The 17,803-nt window shown below is 43.8% G+C and overlaps 1 protein-coding gene across 1 annotated transcript; it reads left to right on the forward strand.

Moving 5' to 3' along the window:
* The first annotated feature begins 9,804 nt into the window (after nt 1–9,804).
* On the forward strand, nt 9,805–10,725 carry LOC149862658 (olfactory receptor 5BS1-like). Its single transcript, XM_090055423.1, has one exon. It carries the CDS (start codon nt 9,805–9,807, stop codon nt 10,723–10,725), a length of 921 nt encoding a protein of 306 aa, XP_089911549.1.
* Nucleotides 10,726–17,803: the final 7,078 nt, after the last annotated feature.

Below are 17,803 nucleotides of genomic sequence, written 5' to 3' on the forward strand. Positions count from 1 at the left end.
AGATTTTTTAATAAAACATCTTCATCTCTGCTACTTGTGTTCCTCTGCACCCTCATCCCCCAGTGAACCTAACTTAAAGCTCACCATATGAGATCAGACAGCCTAGAAGAAAAAGCACACTTACCTTCTGGGGAGAGATGAAGCAAGTCCCACCAAAGATGGGGAAACAATGCCTGTTTTGGCCAGGGTGCAGTGTTGGGCATCTCGAAATTAGTAGTATGGTGGAGGTTCACCCACCTGGCCTGTCAAGAGTCCCACTGTTGTCTCAGCTGCTACACCTGGGTGTTATAATTGGACAAAGAGGCTGTCCCTGGCAGGGAGCAGGGGTTCGAGGCAGGTCTTAGGTCCTTGTCTGGGCTGAGGCCCCTTGGCTTTGGCTTAGTGTACTGTGGCTGTACCCCTCCTACCAACATCCACTCTTACCGGACACTTAGACGCTAGACAACAGCTTGAGCTTCACCTCTCTCAGGATCTGCTCTTGTGCCTTCACTGTTTCCTAATTCATTTAACTATTCTTCCACAGACAGCAGTCCTCCAATCTTTTAAATGGTTTAGGACCTACGGTGCCTCTGGCACCCATGTTGGGTGCATATGCAGTACATATTCACGTGAACACCAACATAGCAACTGAACATGCACTGTAAGCTTTGCTCAGGAGAGGTAGGCAGAAAAAGGCATAGGCATGTTACCTGGAGGAGCATGAGTCATCAAACAGTGCCTAGCAAGATGAGTAGGAGAGTACTCACATGTTTTAACCCAGGAGCCTAGTGGATAAGGGACTTTCTTAAAAAACAATAGACTAAGGGTCTAGGTCCCCTGCCACTGAGGGAAGGCTTCAAGTTGCATCTCTCTGATTTTGGCTAACAGTGCTCTAAGTACCAATCCACAGTTTAGATAGAATCCAAGGAGGGTGCCCCACCTACCTCCACCTTTGAAAGGGCAACAGGTAGAAGATTTGTGTTGAGTTACGTGTGTAGAGAGCCACAGACCTGCCCAGTCAAAGAGTAGTCAACTGTCTAGGCTCAGTAATTGTGTGGGCAAATGCACATCAACACTGTACATGGAGAAGTACATAAATAGTGCAAAAGTGAGAGTTATGCATGTAGGGGCCACTTGGGTGTGTAAGGAGAGAAAGGATTTAACCTTGGGATCTAACCTAGGGTTCACAAGAGACAGACATTGAGTGGGACACATAAACCAGCCAATAGGAAATGCTGAAGAAAAGGGCAACTGTGGGATGACATTTAGATGTGGGACCAAATTCTCTGCCTACCAATAAGATGAAGAGGGAGAAGGGAAAAGGCATTTGCTATCACCTAGGAGGTGGGAGTTCTCATATACAGCCTCCCTTCAACGTGAAGGTATCCAAAGCACTTCTCTGACCAGAATGCTATTACCATGGGGTTCTAGGACAAAGTGTAGGAGCACTTTTCCACTCCTCTCACTGGCCTGAGGCACTTGCTGCAAAGAACTTGCTCCAGAGAGAGTGCCAAAAGAAGTGATAATGACTGTGTAGCCTAGTGCTTATGGCACTCAGCTGGGAGGAAGGAGTCATTGGGTCAGTCCTGCTCACAAGTCTCTTTCTTCTTCTTTTCCAGGGCATGTTTAGTTACAATAGACAGGTGGGCCTAAAACCAGAGACCAAAACCCAGACATTGCCTTCTTGTGTCACTGCTCTAAGCAACACCTCCAGCTGTGGTTTAAAATTGGTCAGAGATGCATGGTCGTTCTTCCTTACTGCCCTTCTGGCCCCTGACTCTTGCACCTTTGTTTTTGCGGTCCAGCTTGTTCTACAGAAAAGGTGAGGAGTGCCACCTCCCCAGTGTATTACAGAGCCTAGTAGAAAGGTCAGTCTCCAGGGAAAGGAAGCTGAGCACTTGATTCCACTAGAATGAAAGAGGACCCAGAATCCCAGCCTCACATTTCCTGAAGGAATATATGAATCTCTAGCCTGTTGTGCAAAAGGTGCATGGCAATGTCATCCATGAGAAGCATAATTGGGGGCCCTGGATATGAAGAGAATAGAGATACTGGGTGCATAGTTTGAGTCAGGGGCTAGGCCAAGAGTATAGCAATACTTTCTTCTTTGGCACTGGTTCACACAAGGCACATCCTGTCTATCTGAGTCACTCTTCCTTGGCTCTTCCTTGGCTCCAAAATGTCACTATGGGTTGTAGAAGATCCAGAGGTACCTATCTGTCCCTATGCCCCCATGGGTGCCTAAACTTTTAGAGATGTAATGCCTCAATGGAGATGCCCATTTAACCAATTTGAATTGCTTTCCAAGTGTAGGCATACGAATATCCTCAAAGAATGCATACTACCAAATTGCTACATGGTTTTGACCTGAGATGACATGCAGAGGTATAGTCATGCTGGAAAGCCTAAGATGTGTTATTTCCCCAAAGCTGATCTATAAAAATTCCTCCTTGGATTATTCCTACTGATTACTGGCAATGACAGTCCAATAAAAATTGGTAGTGGTCTTGCCAGGGAGAAATCAGATTGGTAAGGTAAATAAATCATGGCAGGATAATATACAGTCATGTGGTTGGCAAATTGGCTTATGGGTCCTACCTAGAGGGTATGTCCAGACAAGCATGTACATGCCTCTTGCAGCATCTCAAACCCCTTTAGACAAGCATAGGAATGACCAGAGGGCTGGAGACCAGCACAGGGGCTGTGGGGGGACTGTAGACCTTGGTGGAAGGCTGGGACCCCACAGGCAGGGCAGTCCATGTGCTATGTGGGGGTGCTCTGCCCTGTTGGGGTCAGAGGACCCACCCCTTCTAAGCAACTCCCACACCCACAGTTCCCCCAGACCTGCCCACACACTGACCCTCATCCCTCCACATCCCTCCACACCCCTTCCTATTCTCCTCTGGCAAATCCCACATCCCCCCCCATCACATACCTACCATGTGATAAGCAATCTGAAAGCAAACATTAAAGCATATAGATATTTAGGATTTATTTTATTATATGCTAGAGATACTGGTAGGTTTCCAAATTGCTTTAACACTGTAATTATAGCAATAAAACATTGCCTATTTAACCAATTCCTCTCTCTCTCTCTCGTGTTCTAATAGTGGAAGAATGTGGATTCTGGGTATTTTAAAATATGAATTTGGCATGCTGCTTCAGCAGTCTAGCTGATACAAGGGGCTAGTATCCCCAGAAAACAGGTGGCTGGGCCTCAAAAACTCGTGAGGGCAAGTAGCTATGAGCTGCTAGCCAGGTCACATATTTATACTGCTCTAGCTCTAGCTCTCCCTGCCTGCAGATCCAGGAGGAGGCAGGCAGAATTATTTTGCCCCAGGTGGCACAATTTCCTCCACAACAAAGTCTATGTCCAGGTACATGTGCTGAGGCAAAAAGCCCCAGCTCAACTTTGCACCGCTTTTTTTTGAGCTGCTGAAAGTGCATGTGCTTGTATGTGTGGATGTGTCCAGAGAGTGGTGGTGGAAGGATGGGTATCAACCTGGAAAGATGTGGGCACTTGGTTCCCCCAAGACTCGGTCCATGGGCAGTGCTGTTCAATATATTCAAGATCTTCAAGAAAGGGAGGAGAGTGGATCCGGCTAACTACAGGCCCATTAGCCTGACTTCTATCCTGGGCAAGATCTTAGAAAAGTTTATTAAGGAGGCCATCCTTGAGGGACTGGCCCAGGCTAACATTCTAAGGGACAGCCAGCACGGGTTTGTTGCGGGTAGGTCTTGTTTGACCAATCTCATTTCCTTCTATGACCAGGTGACCTATTACCTGGACAAGGGAGAAGAGATTGATGTCATATATCTTGACTTCAAAAAAGCTTTTGATCTGGTATCCCATGATCACCTCTTGGCCAAACTGCCCAGTTGTGGCCTTGGCTCCACCACAATCCGCTGGCTGGGAAATTGGCTTCGTGGTCAGACCCAGAGGTTGTGATTGATGGCAGTCACTCATCGTGGTGCCCTGTGACCAGTGGGGTCCCTCAAGGCTCTGTCCTGGGACCCATACTGTTCAACATCTTCATTAACAATGTGGACATTGGAGTCAGGAGTGGACTGGCCAAGTTCGCCGATGACACCAAACTTTGGGGCAAAGCATCCACTCCAGAAGATAGGCAGGTGATCCAGGCTGACCTGGACAAGCTCAGCAAATGGGCAGACGAGAACCTCATGGTGTTTAACACCGAAAAATGCAAGGTTCTCCACCTTGGGAGGAAAAACCTGCAGCACCCGTATAGGCTCGGCAGTGCTACGTTGGTTAGCACTACAGAAGAAAAAGACTTGGGGGTCATCATTGACCACAAGATGAACATGAGCCTCCAATGCGATGCTGCAGCTAGTAAAGCGACCAAAATGCTGGCGTGCATCCATAGATGCTTCTCGAGCAAATCCCGGGACGTCATTCTCCCCTTGTACTCGGCCTTGGTGAGGCCGCAGCTGGAGTACTGTGTCCAGTTTTGGGCTCCACAATTCAAAAAGGATGTGGAGAAGCTTGAGAGCCATGCGCATGATCAGAGGTCAGGAAAACAGATCTTACGATGACAGGCTGAGAGCCATGGGACTCTTTAGCCTGGAAAAGCGCAGGCTCAGGGGTGATCTGATGGCCACCTATAAGTTTATCGGGGTGACCACCAGGATCTGGGGGAACGTCTGTTCACCAGAGCACCCCAAGGGATGACAAGGTCGAACGGTCACAAACTCCTGCAAGACCGTTTCAGGCTGGACATAAGGAAGAATTTCTTTACTGTCCGAGCCCCCAAGGTCTGGAACAGTCTGCCAGCGGAGGTGGTTCAAGCACCTACACTGAACACCTTCAAGAGTAAATTGGATGCTTATCTTGCTGGGATCCTATGACCCCAGCTGACTTCCTGCCCTTTGGGCAGGGGGCTGGACTCGATGATCTCCCGAGGTCCCTTCCAGCCCTGATGTCTATGAAATCTATGAAATATTCATCAGTAACGTGGATGAGCCCATGGAAAGAATTCTGTTCAAATTCGCAGATGACACCAAACTATGGGGTGAAGTAAACACACTGATGGGAAGTAACCAAATCCAGGTGGATCTGGACAGGTTAGAGAAGTGGGCAGAGTAAAATAGGATGCAGTTCAACAAGGACAGGTGCAAGGCGCTGCACCTAGGAAGAGGGAATCACCAGCACTCCTATAGGCTGGGGGATGACCTTCTCAGCAGCACAATGGCAGACAGAGATCTCGGAGTCATTGTCAACTCCAAGATGAATATGAGTTGTCAGTGTGACAAAGTAATTAACAGATTTAACTGCACTTTGTCATGCATTAATAGATGCATCATGAACAAGTCCAGGGAGGTGATGCTTCCCCTCTATGTGGCACTACCCAGGCCATAGCTGGAGTAGTGTGTCCAGTGCTGGGAGGTGCAATTCAGGAGGGATGTGGAGAACCTTGAGAGGGTCAAGAGAAGGACCACTGCTATCATTAGAGGCCTGAAGGGACAGCCCTATGCGGAAAGGGTGAGGGATCTGGACATTTTCAGGCTCCGCAAGAGGAGCCTGAAGTGGGATCTTGTGGAAGAATAAAAATACACCAGGGAGCATGGGGAGGGGCAGAGGGGTGTTTACCAGAGCACCCCTTGGAATAACCAGGAACAATGGTCACAAGCTGATAGAGAATAGATTTAGGCTGGATATCACGAAGAACTTCTTCATGATTAGGGTTGCCAGAATCTGGAATGGGCTTCCAAGGGAGGTGGTGCTCTCCCTTACCTTGGCAGTCTTCAAGAAGAGACTGGGAAAGCACCTGGCTGGGGTCACATGACTCTAGCACTTTTTCCTGCCAAGGGCAGGGTTCAAAATTTGTGATCCATTGAGGTCCCTTCCGACCCTAGCATCTATGAATCTATGAATGCCAATCATTCTAAAGATATCAAAATGACTGGAATCACAACTCTTCCATTTTTAGGCCAGTGTTGGTGTCTGTAGCACCACACTTTTGGTCCACGAAGTAACAGGCAGGAAGCAGGCATATCACTGTGTGGTGCCATACCACATGCAAATCTCCAGTCCAAACATGTTAAAAGAAGAGAAAATACCTAGTCTGGAAATTCTGGGCTATGTGATAATTTTAGAACCACACCTATTTCAAACAGTTCCTGTTATTTTAATTTAACTTCTATAGAGGATAAGGAATGGTCTCAAGACTAGGTCCCAAGGGACGAAACATTCTTGTTTATGAACTAATTGGTCATCTGGGCATCAGGAAAAAAAAATTCAGCTACTGGTACACAACTGATCTAAGTACTTCAGATTCATTTTTGCTCTGTACATCTCCTACCCACAAAGCATAAATTCTCTTGTTCAGGAAAGGAAAAATCAGTTGCCCTATTTCAAATAATTTAGATTTTGAATAGATATATGCTCTCTCTTTCTCCTCTCTTTCTTTCTCTCACTGGAGACAAGAACAAAATAAAAGATTTTCTATCTGAAATCTTGCTTCCCCTATTAGGTGAGTTGCTCTTATTTTATTTGTAAGTAATCTGTGATATTAATTTTGAAAGCATATTGTAAATGCGGTCACAGGGAGTTCACTGTTTCCAGTCTCATCCCCAGTGTATTAAAATTGTGTTTTTAGCGTGGGCCAAAAAGGGATGAGGTGCTATTGAGAGGATTTTTGCCTTTCCACGTGGTTACACAGCATAGGGTGTGTGAAATAATTCCCCATATTCCTCCACTCCAAGAAAAGAGTCGTGCCCTGGAGTTCCCCATAGTTATTATATTCTATTATTTTTACCTTAAAACTCTACTCTTTAATTTACCTTAAAACTCTACGCTTTAATTTTGCCTCTTTGTGTATGCTATTATTTTAATTTATCTGTTACCCAAGGAATGAAATTTTCCTCCTCTAATGACAACTTTTTGGAAGGTCTAGCACATCCCTTCTTTACTGCATTAGACAATTATACTTTTTTCATGTCACACATGAGATTTCCTAAATTCTGTTTCCTGACAGTTCCACTGTTTCTTCTACATCCAGGCTTTGTCTTTTTCTAGGATGTTAAAATGCCTCTTCTCCACTCTGATATGCAGAGAGCATCACAACACTGTTTTAGACTCCTTCTGTGTAACAAGGAGCCCTTTGTGGTAACCAACAGTGGTAGAGACAGACCTCAGTTTAGTGTAGAAATAAGGACCGGAGGGATGCAGGAGAATAATGAAGCAGGACTGGAGTATGTTCTAGCTGTGATGGTCCAGGAAATGTCTGAGAACCAAGACTTCTTTTGTTATCTCTTTAATTGGATGAACAATATCATTTGGAGAGCTGTGGGACTAGCATCAAGAGCCTTTCCTTAGACCACCTGATGCCCAAAACAATCTCCAAAATCTCTCCAGACTACACACTATGTCAAATAAAAGATATGACAAAAACCCAGCATTCACACTCTTCAAAAAAAAAGAAAAAAGAAAGACATACAGGAAAGCCAAGCAGGGAAGTTTAGTGGTGTCTGTCAGATGTGTCTGAGATAAGCATTTCAGAGTCAAAGGACTGCTACTAAGAATGTGCTCTCCATGCCTCAGCTTTTGCCCCACTGGGTAACAGGAATATGAGCAGAAATCCATGGCCCTCTCTCTTTTGGAGCTTTATCCATCTCATTAATCCACCCCCTTTCTGGCTTACTCCAGTCCTTTCACCTGGTATTATTCCTTGTTTGCTACCCAGTGGATAAGATTCTGGATAAGGGAGCTTGTTTCAAATCCTCCTTACAGGGAAAGCTAGAGACAAGGGAGAGGGACAAGAAAATGATGCCTCCAACCCTAGACCACTGTCCTAATGATTGAACGTTTGGGTTACTAGGTGGAAGAACTTCTTCCTCTAATATCGGGTTTCTTGATTTCATTTTTTCCTTAATTACACTGTTGGCAACAGTGTTGAAGTGCTGGGCCTATCTTGGCACTTCTAAATTGCATGCAACAGGAATTTCAAATAGTCACTTTCGCAACTACATTTTGACCTATAAGTTTGTCTTGCATAAGGTGAGATGAAATGGAAATTGATTCTCAGAACCAGAATTTGGCAGTCACTTGTCCTCCAGAGGCTTTAATAAGACTTCTTGATATAATCCAAGGGGAAACTAAGTCCTTCAACAGACAGCTCTGTTAGGAAATGTGCTTGAGTGAAGGTGCAAAACAGTGAAAGTTGTATCAGTATAAAAAGGGTTTGCAAACAACTGACCTGAGGATTTTTTAATATTGTTTAAGTATGCCAGATACAAACACTCCTTTTATTTGCAATGATTATCTTAAGGAACTACTGGACAATTAATCTCTATCTGTGACTAGAATTTTCAATTGGCATAGCTACGGCTCACTATGAAGATGTGTCCTGTGAAATACCCCAGTGTACCAGGTTAAGATACTGTCAGCACAATCAGCATCAATATTATTTTGAATTTGTTCTTTTAGTGACACATTGCATATGGCCCTGAAGTATAAATGAAAAATAATTAAATAAATAAATTGACCAACCTTCCTTTCTTGCATACCTTCACTCTCCCTCCATTATCCCCCTCTGGTTACATGATTATCTGAATGAGAATACATGTAATCTCCTTAAACGCTTTATCCTACTATTGTCAGGAAGGAGATGTATGTTATTTGATACAAATAAACTTAAGAAACACACCAAAGACAAGAATAAACCTGAAGATTTGAAAAATATGATTTTTGTTTCAGTAGTGATAGTCTTCTCCTCAAAAATCCATTTTTCATTGACAGATATATAGAAACTTGGATGTTTAGACAGAATGACAAAATTCCTGATGTAGCTATATCCTTACCCATAAAAAGAAAAATTTACTTTGTTCATGATTGTAATGGGAAACCCTAGCCCTGTTGTGAGGAAGCACGGTGGCCTCTTTAAGACCAGAGTCTTCAGAGCACAGCCTGCCAGCAGAGCAGGGATAAAAGGATAGCCCTTCAGGCAGATAAGCTGACTGGGGCTGTCACATGACTGAGTGAGAGCTCAGGCCAGAACATAAAATCCCTAGGCTGAGCTAGCCACGGAGCCAGCCCAGGCTGTCGCAGTGTGGGCTCCTGAAGTCTCCAAGAAACTGTGAAGTAGCTCAGCTAGTGAGAGCAGGAGGCAAAGTGACCTAGGGATATGGAGACAGCGGTAAGCAGAATAAATGCCCCTACTGTTTTTCTTTGTTATAGCCCAAGGGCTTAGTTTATACATTGCAATTTAGCCTGGTGGTTTGTGGCTGAGGCTGTAGGGAGGTGGAGGCCTCAATAGTGCCCACAGGGGTGCAGCTACAGTGGGCCAGATACCCCGGTTCCACAGGGCGCACAACTATAAAGGGCCAGTGGCCCAGAGGAGATTGAGTGAAACAGGTGTCCCAAAGTTGGGCCTAATACAGTGGTTCTGAGCTGGACAGCTTAGCTACATAAAAAGGGGCAGAAGCCATGTTGGCTGAGACCCCAACAGAGTGAGCAGAAGATGCAGATGACACCTGCGAGGCATGGGGCACCATAAGGGAAGGCTGGAGTTGTGCAAAATAGCCCTCAGGCAGGTGGTCATCAACTCCAAGTGTTTGATACCCAGGTCCAGATCTGGGAAGCCCTGTGACAGCCTCCCTTTTAAGAACCCAAAGTAACAAGTCGCAGCAAGAGAGTGAAGGGGAGTCTGTTCCCAGAAGAAAAAGCAAAGTAAAGAGGGACTTTGTGGTGCTTCCATGCATTCTTGAATGCCTTTGGGGGCAGCATGTTGTTACAATGGTAATGGTTTTATTTGTTTATTTATGTTCTTTTTTTCTTTAGGTCCAAGGTTTGCTGAACAAGTGGCCATGGCAAACCACACAGCTGTCAGCTATTTTGTTCTGGCAGGTGTTTCCAGTGACCCAGAGCTCCAGCCTTTCCTGTTTGTGGTGTTTCTACTTATATACCTAGTAACTGTGGTGGGGAATGGGGTGATCATGGTAGTAATAAGGTCTGATCCTTACCTTCACACTGTGATGTATACTTTCCTATTCCATTTATCCTTCCTGGACATGTGCTACTCTACAGTCACAGTCCCAAAGATGCTGCAGAATTTTGTGGCAGATGAGAAAACCATTTCTGTCCATGGCTGCGTTACCCAGATGAACTTAATTTTTCTGGCATCCTGTGCAGAAACTTTAATCCTATCAGCAATGGCCTATGATCGATATGCTGCCATCTGTGACCCACTGCATTATAGGAGGACCATGAATAAACAAGTCTGCAGTAGACTAGTGGGTGGTGCATGGTTGATTAGCATATTTTATTCATTGGCAAATACTGTTCCTGTGTTGCATTTACATTTCTGTGGGCCCAATGAACTTGATAATTTCAGTTGTGAGCTCCCATCTCTACTGGAAGTGTCTTGCACAGAAACCTTCATCAGTAAGATGACATTCCTCACTTTAGCTCTGATTGTATGTTTAACCTCATTCTCCATCACACTCTTCTCTTACATCCTCATCATCTCCACCATCCTCAGAATACACTCTGCTGAGGGTAGGGATAAAGCCTTCTCTACCTGCAGCTCCCACCTCACTGTTGTTCTTCTGTATTATGGCGCTGCTTTTGCTAGATATATGAGACCCAGTTCAGGCTCTTTAGTGGTTCTTGACAGACTCTTCTCTATCCAGTACAGTATTTTAACGCCCATGTTAAATCCTATCATCTACAGCCTGAGAAACAGGGAAGTAAAGGCAGCTCTGGGGAATTTACTGTCAAAAATATAAGGCATGTGAATGTATTTCAACATATTAAAAAAATATATTTGCTAATGGAAAAATGTGTGTTTAAAAGTTCTCATGTCATATAACTGTTTGTCATGGACATTTAGTCTATAAATAATTAAGTTCTCCTTTAACAGGAAGAATGTATGTACTGTCATGGGTATCCTCAGTCCAAACTTTTTTAGAGTCATTGTAGGAGTAGTGATGTATGAAAGGCATGAATGCTGATGAAGTAACTATAGCAAGGAGCATATGAAAAAAGTCACCTTTTCTTTTCCAAGTTTTTGTTCTAGGGAGTGACAGTGAGTCTTAAGATTGGAGCACTGATTTGAGAAAACAGATTTGTTGAAATCAGTCCAATATATTGCACAAGCATATTCAAACAGAGATAGAGAAAGGTTCACTCCAATATACACCATAGTGTACAGGCTAGGTCCCTCAACACTTAGGGTTGTAATATGTGTTTGGGCCCCTGCTCAATGTTTAACAGAAAATAATTGTTTTGGGGTTTTTTTCTGAGGGGATGCCTCCTCTCCTCCCCCTTCTCATTTGAAGATGAGGGCTGTAACTTCTAAACTATTGGTATAAAATGAGGACCACCATCACTTGCTCCTTGGGTTTGCATGAAAAATGATCATCCTAGCTACAGGACGAGCTCACGTCTGTGAATCCCATATTATAGAAGGTACTACTTGGTGCGGTTCCTAAACAACAATATTTTTAAATGTCAGTTGAATACAAAAATGTGGAACAAGAAACCTTCTACAGGCTGGATATGTTAAGTATGGTCACATTACCTGAATTACCATATCTGATAAAGTCTATAAGGTCTATGTCTGCCCTGACTTCAGTCTGACTTAAAACTAAACATGACTTATTGCCTCCCTTTGAGAATGGTTGGGTTCAATCTTGGTAGTATTTTTTGAGGTTTCTAGATACTATGGCTCCTTCTTTAATATGACAGCCATTGTGATATTATGATTAAGTACCCTTCTCCTTGATGGATCCATGTGCCTTCTTCTGGGCAAGGAATTTCATACACTGTAAGAATGCTATGGCAAATGAGTCCTCTTTTGCATTTAATATTTAGGGTTTAAGACCATACCTTTTACACATAGAGTATAACATTCTGGGGTCACAAGAAGTTAGGTGCCAATCAATAACCCATGTGTTGACCCCGACTTACCTTATGATTAAAATATTTTTTAGAGAAAGTCATTCTGTCTTTAATATCAGGACATCAACTCATGACTAACTTTTCCACTGAAAATCTTTCTCTGTGGTTAACAGTCTTCAGTGTGAAAGGTCCAAGTTTATTTAAGTCATATCAGGCTACTCCAACTGGGAACATAAGTCATGTGTCCGCTATAGGTGACACACTATTAGCTGATGTAGCCATGCAGATAATTACCTTCAGTGGCTAATTTGATGTTTTAAGTTCTATTTCTATGCATCATCTCTATGCCCAGCATTAGTCCTATGCTCCACCCATCCCCATAGACGTCTTATAAGTGCAATGTGCTCTATACTATTGACAATATCATCATTTGTGTGGCTTCCATAACAAATTAAAATGGACCAGGTGAACTCAGAATTTTAAATTTTCTTTAATAGAGTTTTTCATAGATTCATAGGTGCTAGGGTCGGAAGGCACCTCTACAGATCATCAAGTCTGACTCCCTGCCTAGGCAGGAAAGGGTGCTAGGGTAAGATGACCACCAGAACACTGGAATTGGGATATAGTTTTGCCCTATTTGTTGCTTCCATTCTGGTAAGTTCCTCAGTCCCCAACCGAGTTCTTCCTTTTTGAACTCTTCAATGGGATACAGCCTCCAGTTATGTATTAGATGTCAGTCAGGAGGCTCTATGGAGAGAAAACCTGAAACCCCAAAATATAATACAATATGTTCTCTCACTTCAGGAATAGCTTGATCTTATAGGTAGATTCACCCCAGAGAATCCAAACCATAAAAGAGAGTCAGAAGCAACATTTTAATAAGACTGCCCAACTTTTGGTTTACCAAACATGGGATGGGGCCTGTCGTTACTGTCCTCAGTGGAAAACAAGCTGTTAGTCAAATGGCAGGGGTCTGATGAGGCTGTGAGATGAGCTGGGGCGGTAGATTAGGAAGTTTGCATAGTGGCATGTGTCATGGGATTGCATAAACCTCCTGAAGCCATCGAGGGCTTTCAAAATCCTCAGTGCTGTTTTACAGTTGAAAAACTACCTCACCTTAATTACTACATCTATGCACTGAAAGACAGTAACCACTACTTTCTTCTAAAAGTCAAGAAGATCAGAAGTCCACTGTACCAGCCTCAGAAGTCCACTGTACCTTACCTTCACTAAGCCACAAATTCTATTTAATTTCTGAGCTAACTATGTCAGTGTTAGTTCACCCTACCTGAATCTCTGAAAAAACGTTAATAAGTCAAGTGTTGTATCTCACCTTCATCTTGGTTTTAAGATTAAGATGCATAAAGCTTGAGGGAGGAGGACCACTCACCTATTTCCTGTATTACTCTAACCTTTGCATTGATGGTTTTCTAGGTTTGCAACCTGTGTACAATATTTGAACTTGCATGCCTTATGTAAAAAACAGGTGCTTCAAGGGTAGAATAGATAATGGGTGCCTCAGGGGTTTATTTGTCCCATTATTACAAAAGGAGCTTATTGTGAAAATGATGTTTTCCCCACTTCCCATGAGGAAATCACTTTCCATGAAAAAGCTAGGTGCCTACGTTTGGAAAGAAGGAAGGAGACACTAGGGAAAACAGCTTAGGTGTGTGCTGTGATGGCTTCCTGACAGCACAAGTTTCCCTCCAGATGGGTTGGGTCAAACATAATAAATGCTGGTCCTTAGGAGCTTCCTACTGTATATGTAATGGTGAAGCGGGGCAAGTCAAGTGAGAAGTGTACAGCATGGAACTAAAAGAAAAATGTGTGCAGAAAAGTAGAAGAGAGATAAGAGTTGCAGTGGTATAGGGAGGGACTGAGATTCATGGCCAATTGTGAGGAATTAGGATGAAGACTGGAGTGAGATGAGGAGTAAACTACAGGGAGTACACAGCACTGAATGGCCCATTGGTGGTAATTTAATGAGTTACCTTTGGCAGACTGGTAACAACACTTATCTATTGTAGACTGAGGGGTCAGGCTTAGGGTTGAGGCAATAGCATGGTCAGATTAGATGGCAGACAAGAATTGGAAGGTTCAAACAAGGCAGGAGTAGTGTCTGTGTCAAATCTCAGATTAGGCAGGAGCAAGGGAGGACTCCCAGAACACACAAGAGTGTTGTTGCTAGGGCAAGTCCCACAGAAAGTAGGAGGTGTTTTATAGTCCCTCCCACTTCCATCAGGAGTTAGCAGTTCCCATAGGTTCCTTCTGTTCACCTGACTCCTAATCAGCGCCCTTATGGGAGGGACCGGGCTGGGCAAGAATTAATGTCTGACTAGCTCCCTTGTTGCATTGTGGAGGAGTTAATCTCTGCCTGCTGGTTTGGCATCATCAAGTTCAAATCCCAGTGGTCCTAACATGACTGCAGCTGGTGTAAAGTAGAGGGCTTAGAAGCATGGAGAGGATTATGCTGTGGGGTTGTGAGAAGATTGGATCAAACCCTAAGAGACAGGGCTGGGAAAAGTGTCTTGACAAAGAGATGAGGGATTCAACATGACATAGGAAGCTGAGAAGGTGGGTAGATAAAGTTAGGACTGTGAAAACAGCTCAGGAAGGAAAAGGAAAAATGAAATTCAGGTTTGGAAAACATTCCTTTTGCTCTTTTCACATTTTTTATGGAGGCCTAGTGTCCAAGGAAGCAGACATCCATACTCATTGCCATGCAGTCAATTACAAGAATTGGTGGTCACACCAAACGTGGTAATAGATTATACTGCATTTTAGGGGCCTTGTCCTGGGGTGTACAGGATTGGGCCCCTAAAATCCCCAGAGAACGTGTTGCCTGTTGTCTCATTGCTTGAATGAGGGTAACATGTTTCACCCAGTAATGGGGACCATCTGTGCCTGGACAACTCCTGTCACACTTGATCAGCCTCAAGTAGCAGTGTCCCTCTTGAACCAAAGAGAAGCTAGAGGGCCTGGTACAGAAGGGACACATCTCTCTAAAAAGGAAAGTGCGGGCTTTACCTACTTATGGAGACACACTCCAGAATCTGTGAGCTGTATCTCTAAATGTAGAACTCCAGATTTCGTTGCTTATGGAGACACACACAACAGGTCACAGTGGTGTATCAGCATAAGTAGGAAACCCCCTTCTTCCTCTGATTATGATGAATTACCATAATATTTCTAAAGGCATGTCCCTGTAAGAGGGGAATGCTGGGCAGATGATCCTGCACTTTGACAGGCCTAATGCTGTATGGACATTACTTGGGCATGCAAGATCCCTACAGTAATGTAAAAAGTCATGCTGCAGATAAACAACATTGTGAAAGTGAATTAAGAGTGGTCTGCAGAAATTTAAAGGGACCTGGAGAAGTTTGAGGTGAGCCACAGTATTTTGAAGGGTTGCCATTTCATAGATTCATAGACTGTGACAATTGAAGAGACCTCAAAATATCATTGGGTCCAGTTATGGACTTTACCTCTACCTACTGGTTTGGCATCACTGGATTTGAATCAAAGTGGTCCTAACATATCTAAGCACGGTTCTCACATTGTGGGATTAGACATATGGAGAGTATTGTGCTGTGGAGCTGTGGGAAGATTGGGTCAAGACCTAAAGATGGGACTGGGGAGACTGACTTAGTGAGGAGAGGAGGGATTGAATGAGATATTTTGAGGTGAAGAGGTGCGTGGATAAGGCAGGACTGAGAAAAGAGCTAAAGGGAGGAAAAGGAAAAAGTGAAATGTAGACTCTCAGTGTAGGAACAGACACTCTGTTTGCCCCCTTAAAAAAATAGCATGGAGGCCCAATGTCCAAGCAAGCAGACATCCATACTCATTGCCATGCAACAAATGGTAAAAATCTGTAGTCACAAGAAAGGTGATAATAGATTATGCTGCTTTCCGTGGTCAAAATCGTTTTCCTCTGTCGAGAAAGAATATAGGAAGCTGAGAGCTATCCACACTCTTCATCTGCCTTAGACAGGTGATGCTCCAGAGGCTCAAGGGCTCAATCCTGCATGCCTTAGGAATTTGTGTTGGATCAGGTCCCTCATGTCTCTTGAGTGCCTTCCTGGCTTTGCCTGCTGAAAGGGATGTTTTCCAGGGAATTTCAGGGCACATCTTCATAAATTGTGCATATATAAATACTATAAAACCAGGATGGGCAAAGACAGATTGACTTGGCTGGAGTTCAGCATAATAATATGGGTGAGACAGAGAGAAAAAGATCATGCAAATTATTTGAGCTGAATACACATGATTCCTAGACCACTGAAACATGTCAATTAGCATGCTCCAGCAGATTTTTCCCTGGATTAATCAAGTCTAATCCTCACGCACTGGTGCAGACATCCAGCATGTGTATAGGTACCCAGTGAATAGGGCTATGAAATCAGACACCAAAAGAAGCTAACAGGCCACAAAATTGCCAAAGAAGGGTAGATTTTTAGTGGAACCACATGACAATTAAGAAGGAGAGGGGATGATTAACACCTGTTTCATTATAAGGACAAGAAGCAGCAGCCATTTTACAGCATCTGAATGCTTTTATTCTGGGCAGAACATCATTTCTCCTGCCTCCTCCCATCCTGCTTAAGCCACACAAGTTAACTTGGAAAGGTTAATTTTGGGGGGATAGCTGCATGCTGTATGCAGATATATTCAATATTACAAGGACTGAGTGGAATTCTCTCTTTTTAAGACACTGCTGCTGGGGGTAACGGCAGTGGAAGGCATGCCTACCTTTTACATTATACACTATTTACTACGTGAATTCTATTATATTTAGCCTATGATATAACCTGTGATGGGCTTCTGTATGATCAGCCATTTTTTGTAAGTCAGAGAGTACATGGCTCATTAAGAAGGATGCTTCTCTGGAAGGAAGCAGTTCGTGTTTTCCACACTGGTATCTTGTCTTTAATATTAGAGCAGAAATTTCCCTACTGTATTGCTCTCCATCCGTTTTGTCCAATAACGTTAAAAGCTGGGGGAATTTGCTCAACTACAAAAGAAGTGGCAGAAAATGCTCTGACTACTCATGGTTTTCTGGCCTTCTGTTTTGTTATTTAGAAGCAAGTACACATCCAGGATACCTACATTGCTGCATGCCTGGTTGGCCAACATATTGCCTACTTAAAATGGTCAGTACATCCCCATTCAGTACCAGCAGGAAGAATCAAACATCTAGCTCCTGGCAGCTATCCTAAGGAACAGGACATAGACTTCTTCTGCACTGCAGGTGTACTTGAGACCAGCCAGGATAGAAACACTGGATATTGTCCCACTAGGCACACCTATAAAGGGAGTCTACCCAGGCACAACCAGTTTTCTGCTCAAAGGGCTACTCAAATAGCTCCCAGACTAGCCTAATCCTAAATGCATTATCACACCTGTTGCCTGCATGTCCTTTAATGTTATGCCTGTTTAAATGGGACACCACCCTTTTTTGTGTCCTTCTGGTCTCCCAGACCTGTGTCCTCAGGCCTCAGGTTCAAGGCTTCATTCCTCTGCCACTGCCCATTTACCCCTTTTATCCCTATGTGATATCTCAGGCTGAGCAGTTTGACATTGTATAGTTATGTTGTGCCAATACAATATTCTAAAAAAAAAAATCCCATTGCACTTTTTGGGGCTGCACTGTCCTGTACCCCCAGATGAATCTAGGCACCAGAAATTCATTTTGGGGCACGATAGCTCTTTCCCCAACTGACATGCTATATGGAAGTGCACTTTGTTTCATGCTTCACCATCACCTTTGGGTGCACCAGGGAGTGAGAGAGATGTGTTGATGAAAATGGAGTCTGGGATGTTTATCAGAACCGCCAGGTTCTGCCTACCACAGCAAAGCTCCCTAAAACATGCTCCAGTGGCCAAGGAGCCAGGCAGGTGTGGATAAACCCACAGGGTAGCAGAATACAGGGTTGCAGAATCTGCTAAATATGGATGCAGGAGGTT

This window comes from Crocodylus siamensis, chromosome 6 (genome assembly GCF_052110815.1).
Source record: "Crocodylus siamensis isolate JL-2025a chromosome 6, ASM5211081v1, whole genome shotgun sequence".
NCBI lineage: Eukaryota > Metazoa > Chordata > Crocodylia > Crocodylidae > Crocodylus > Crocodylus siamensis.

Bases quoted from the DNA above. Each gene is read 5' to 3' on its own strand.
- LOC149862658 (XM_090055423.1), top strand. From the start codon at position 9,805: ATGGCAAACCACACAGCTGTCAGCTATTTTGTTCTGGCAGGTGTTTCC.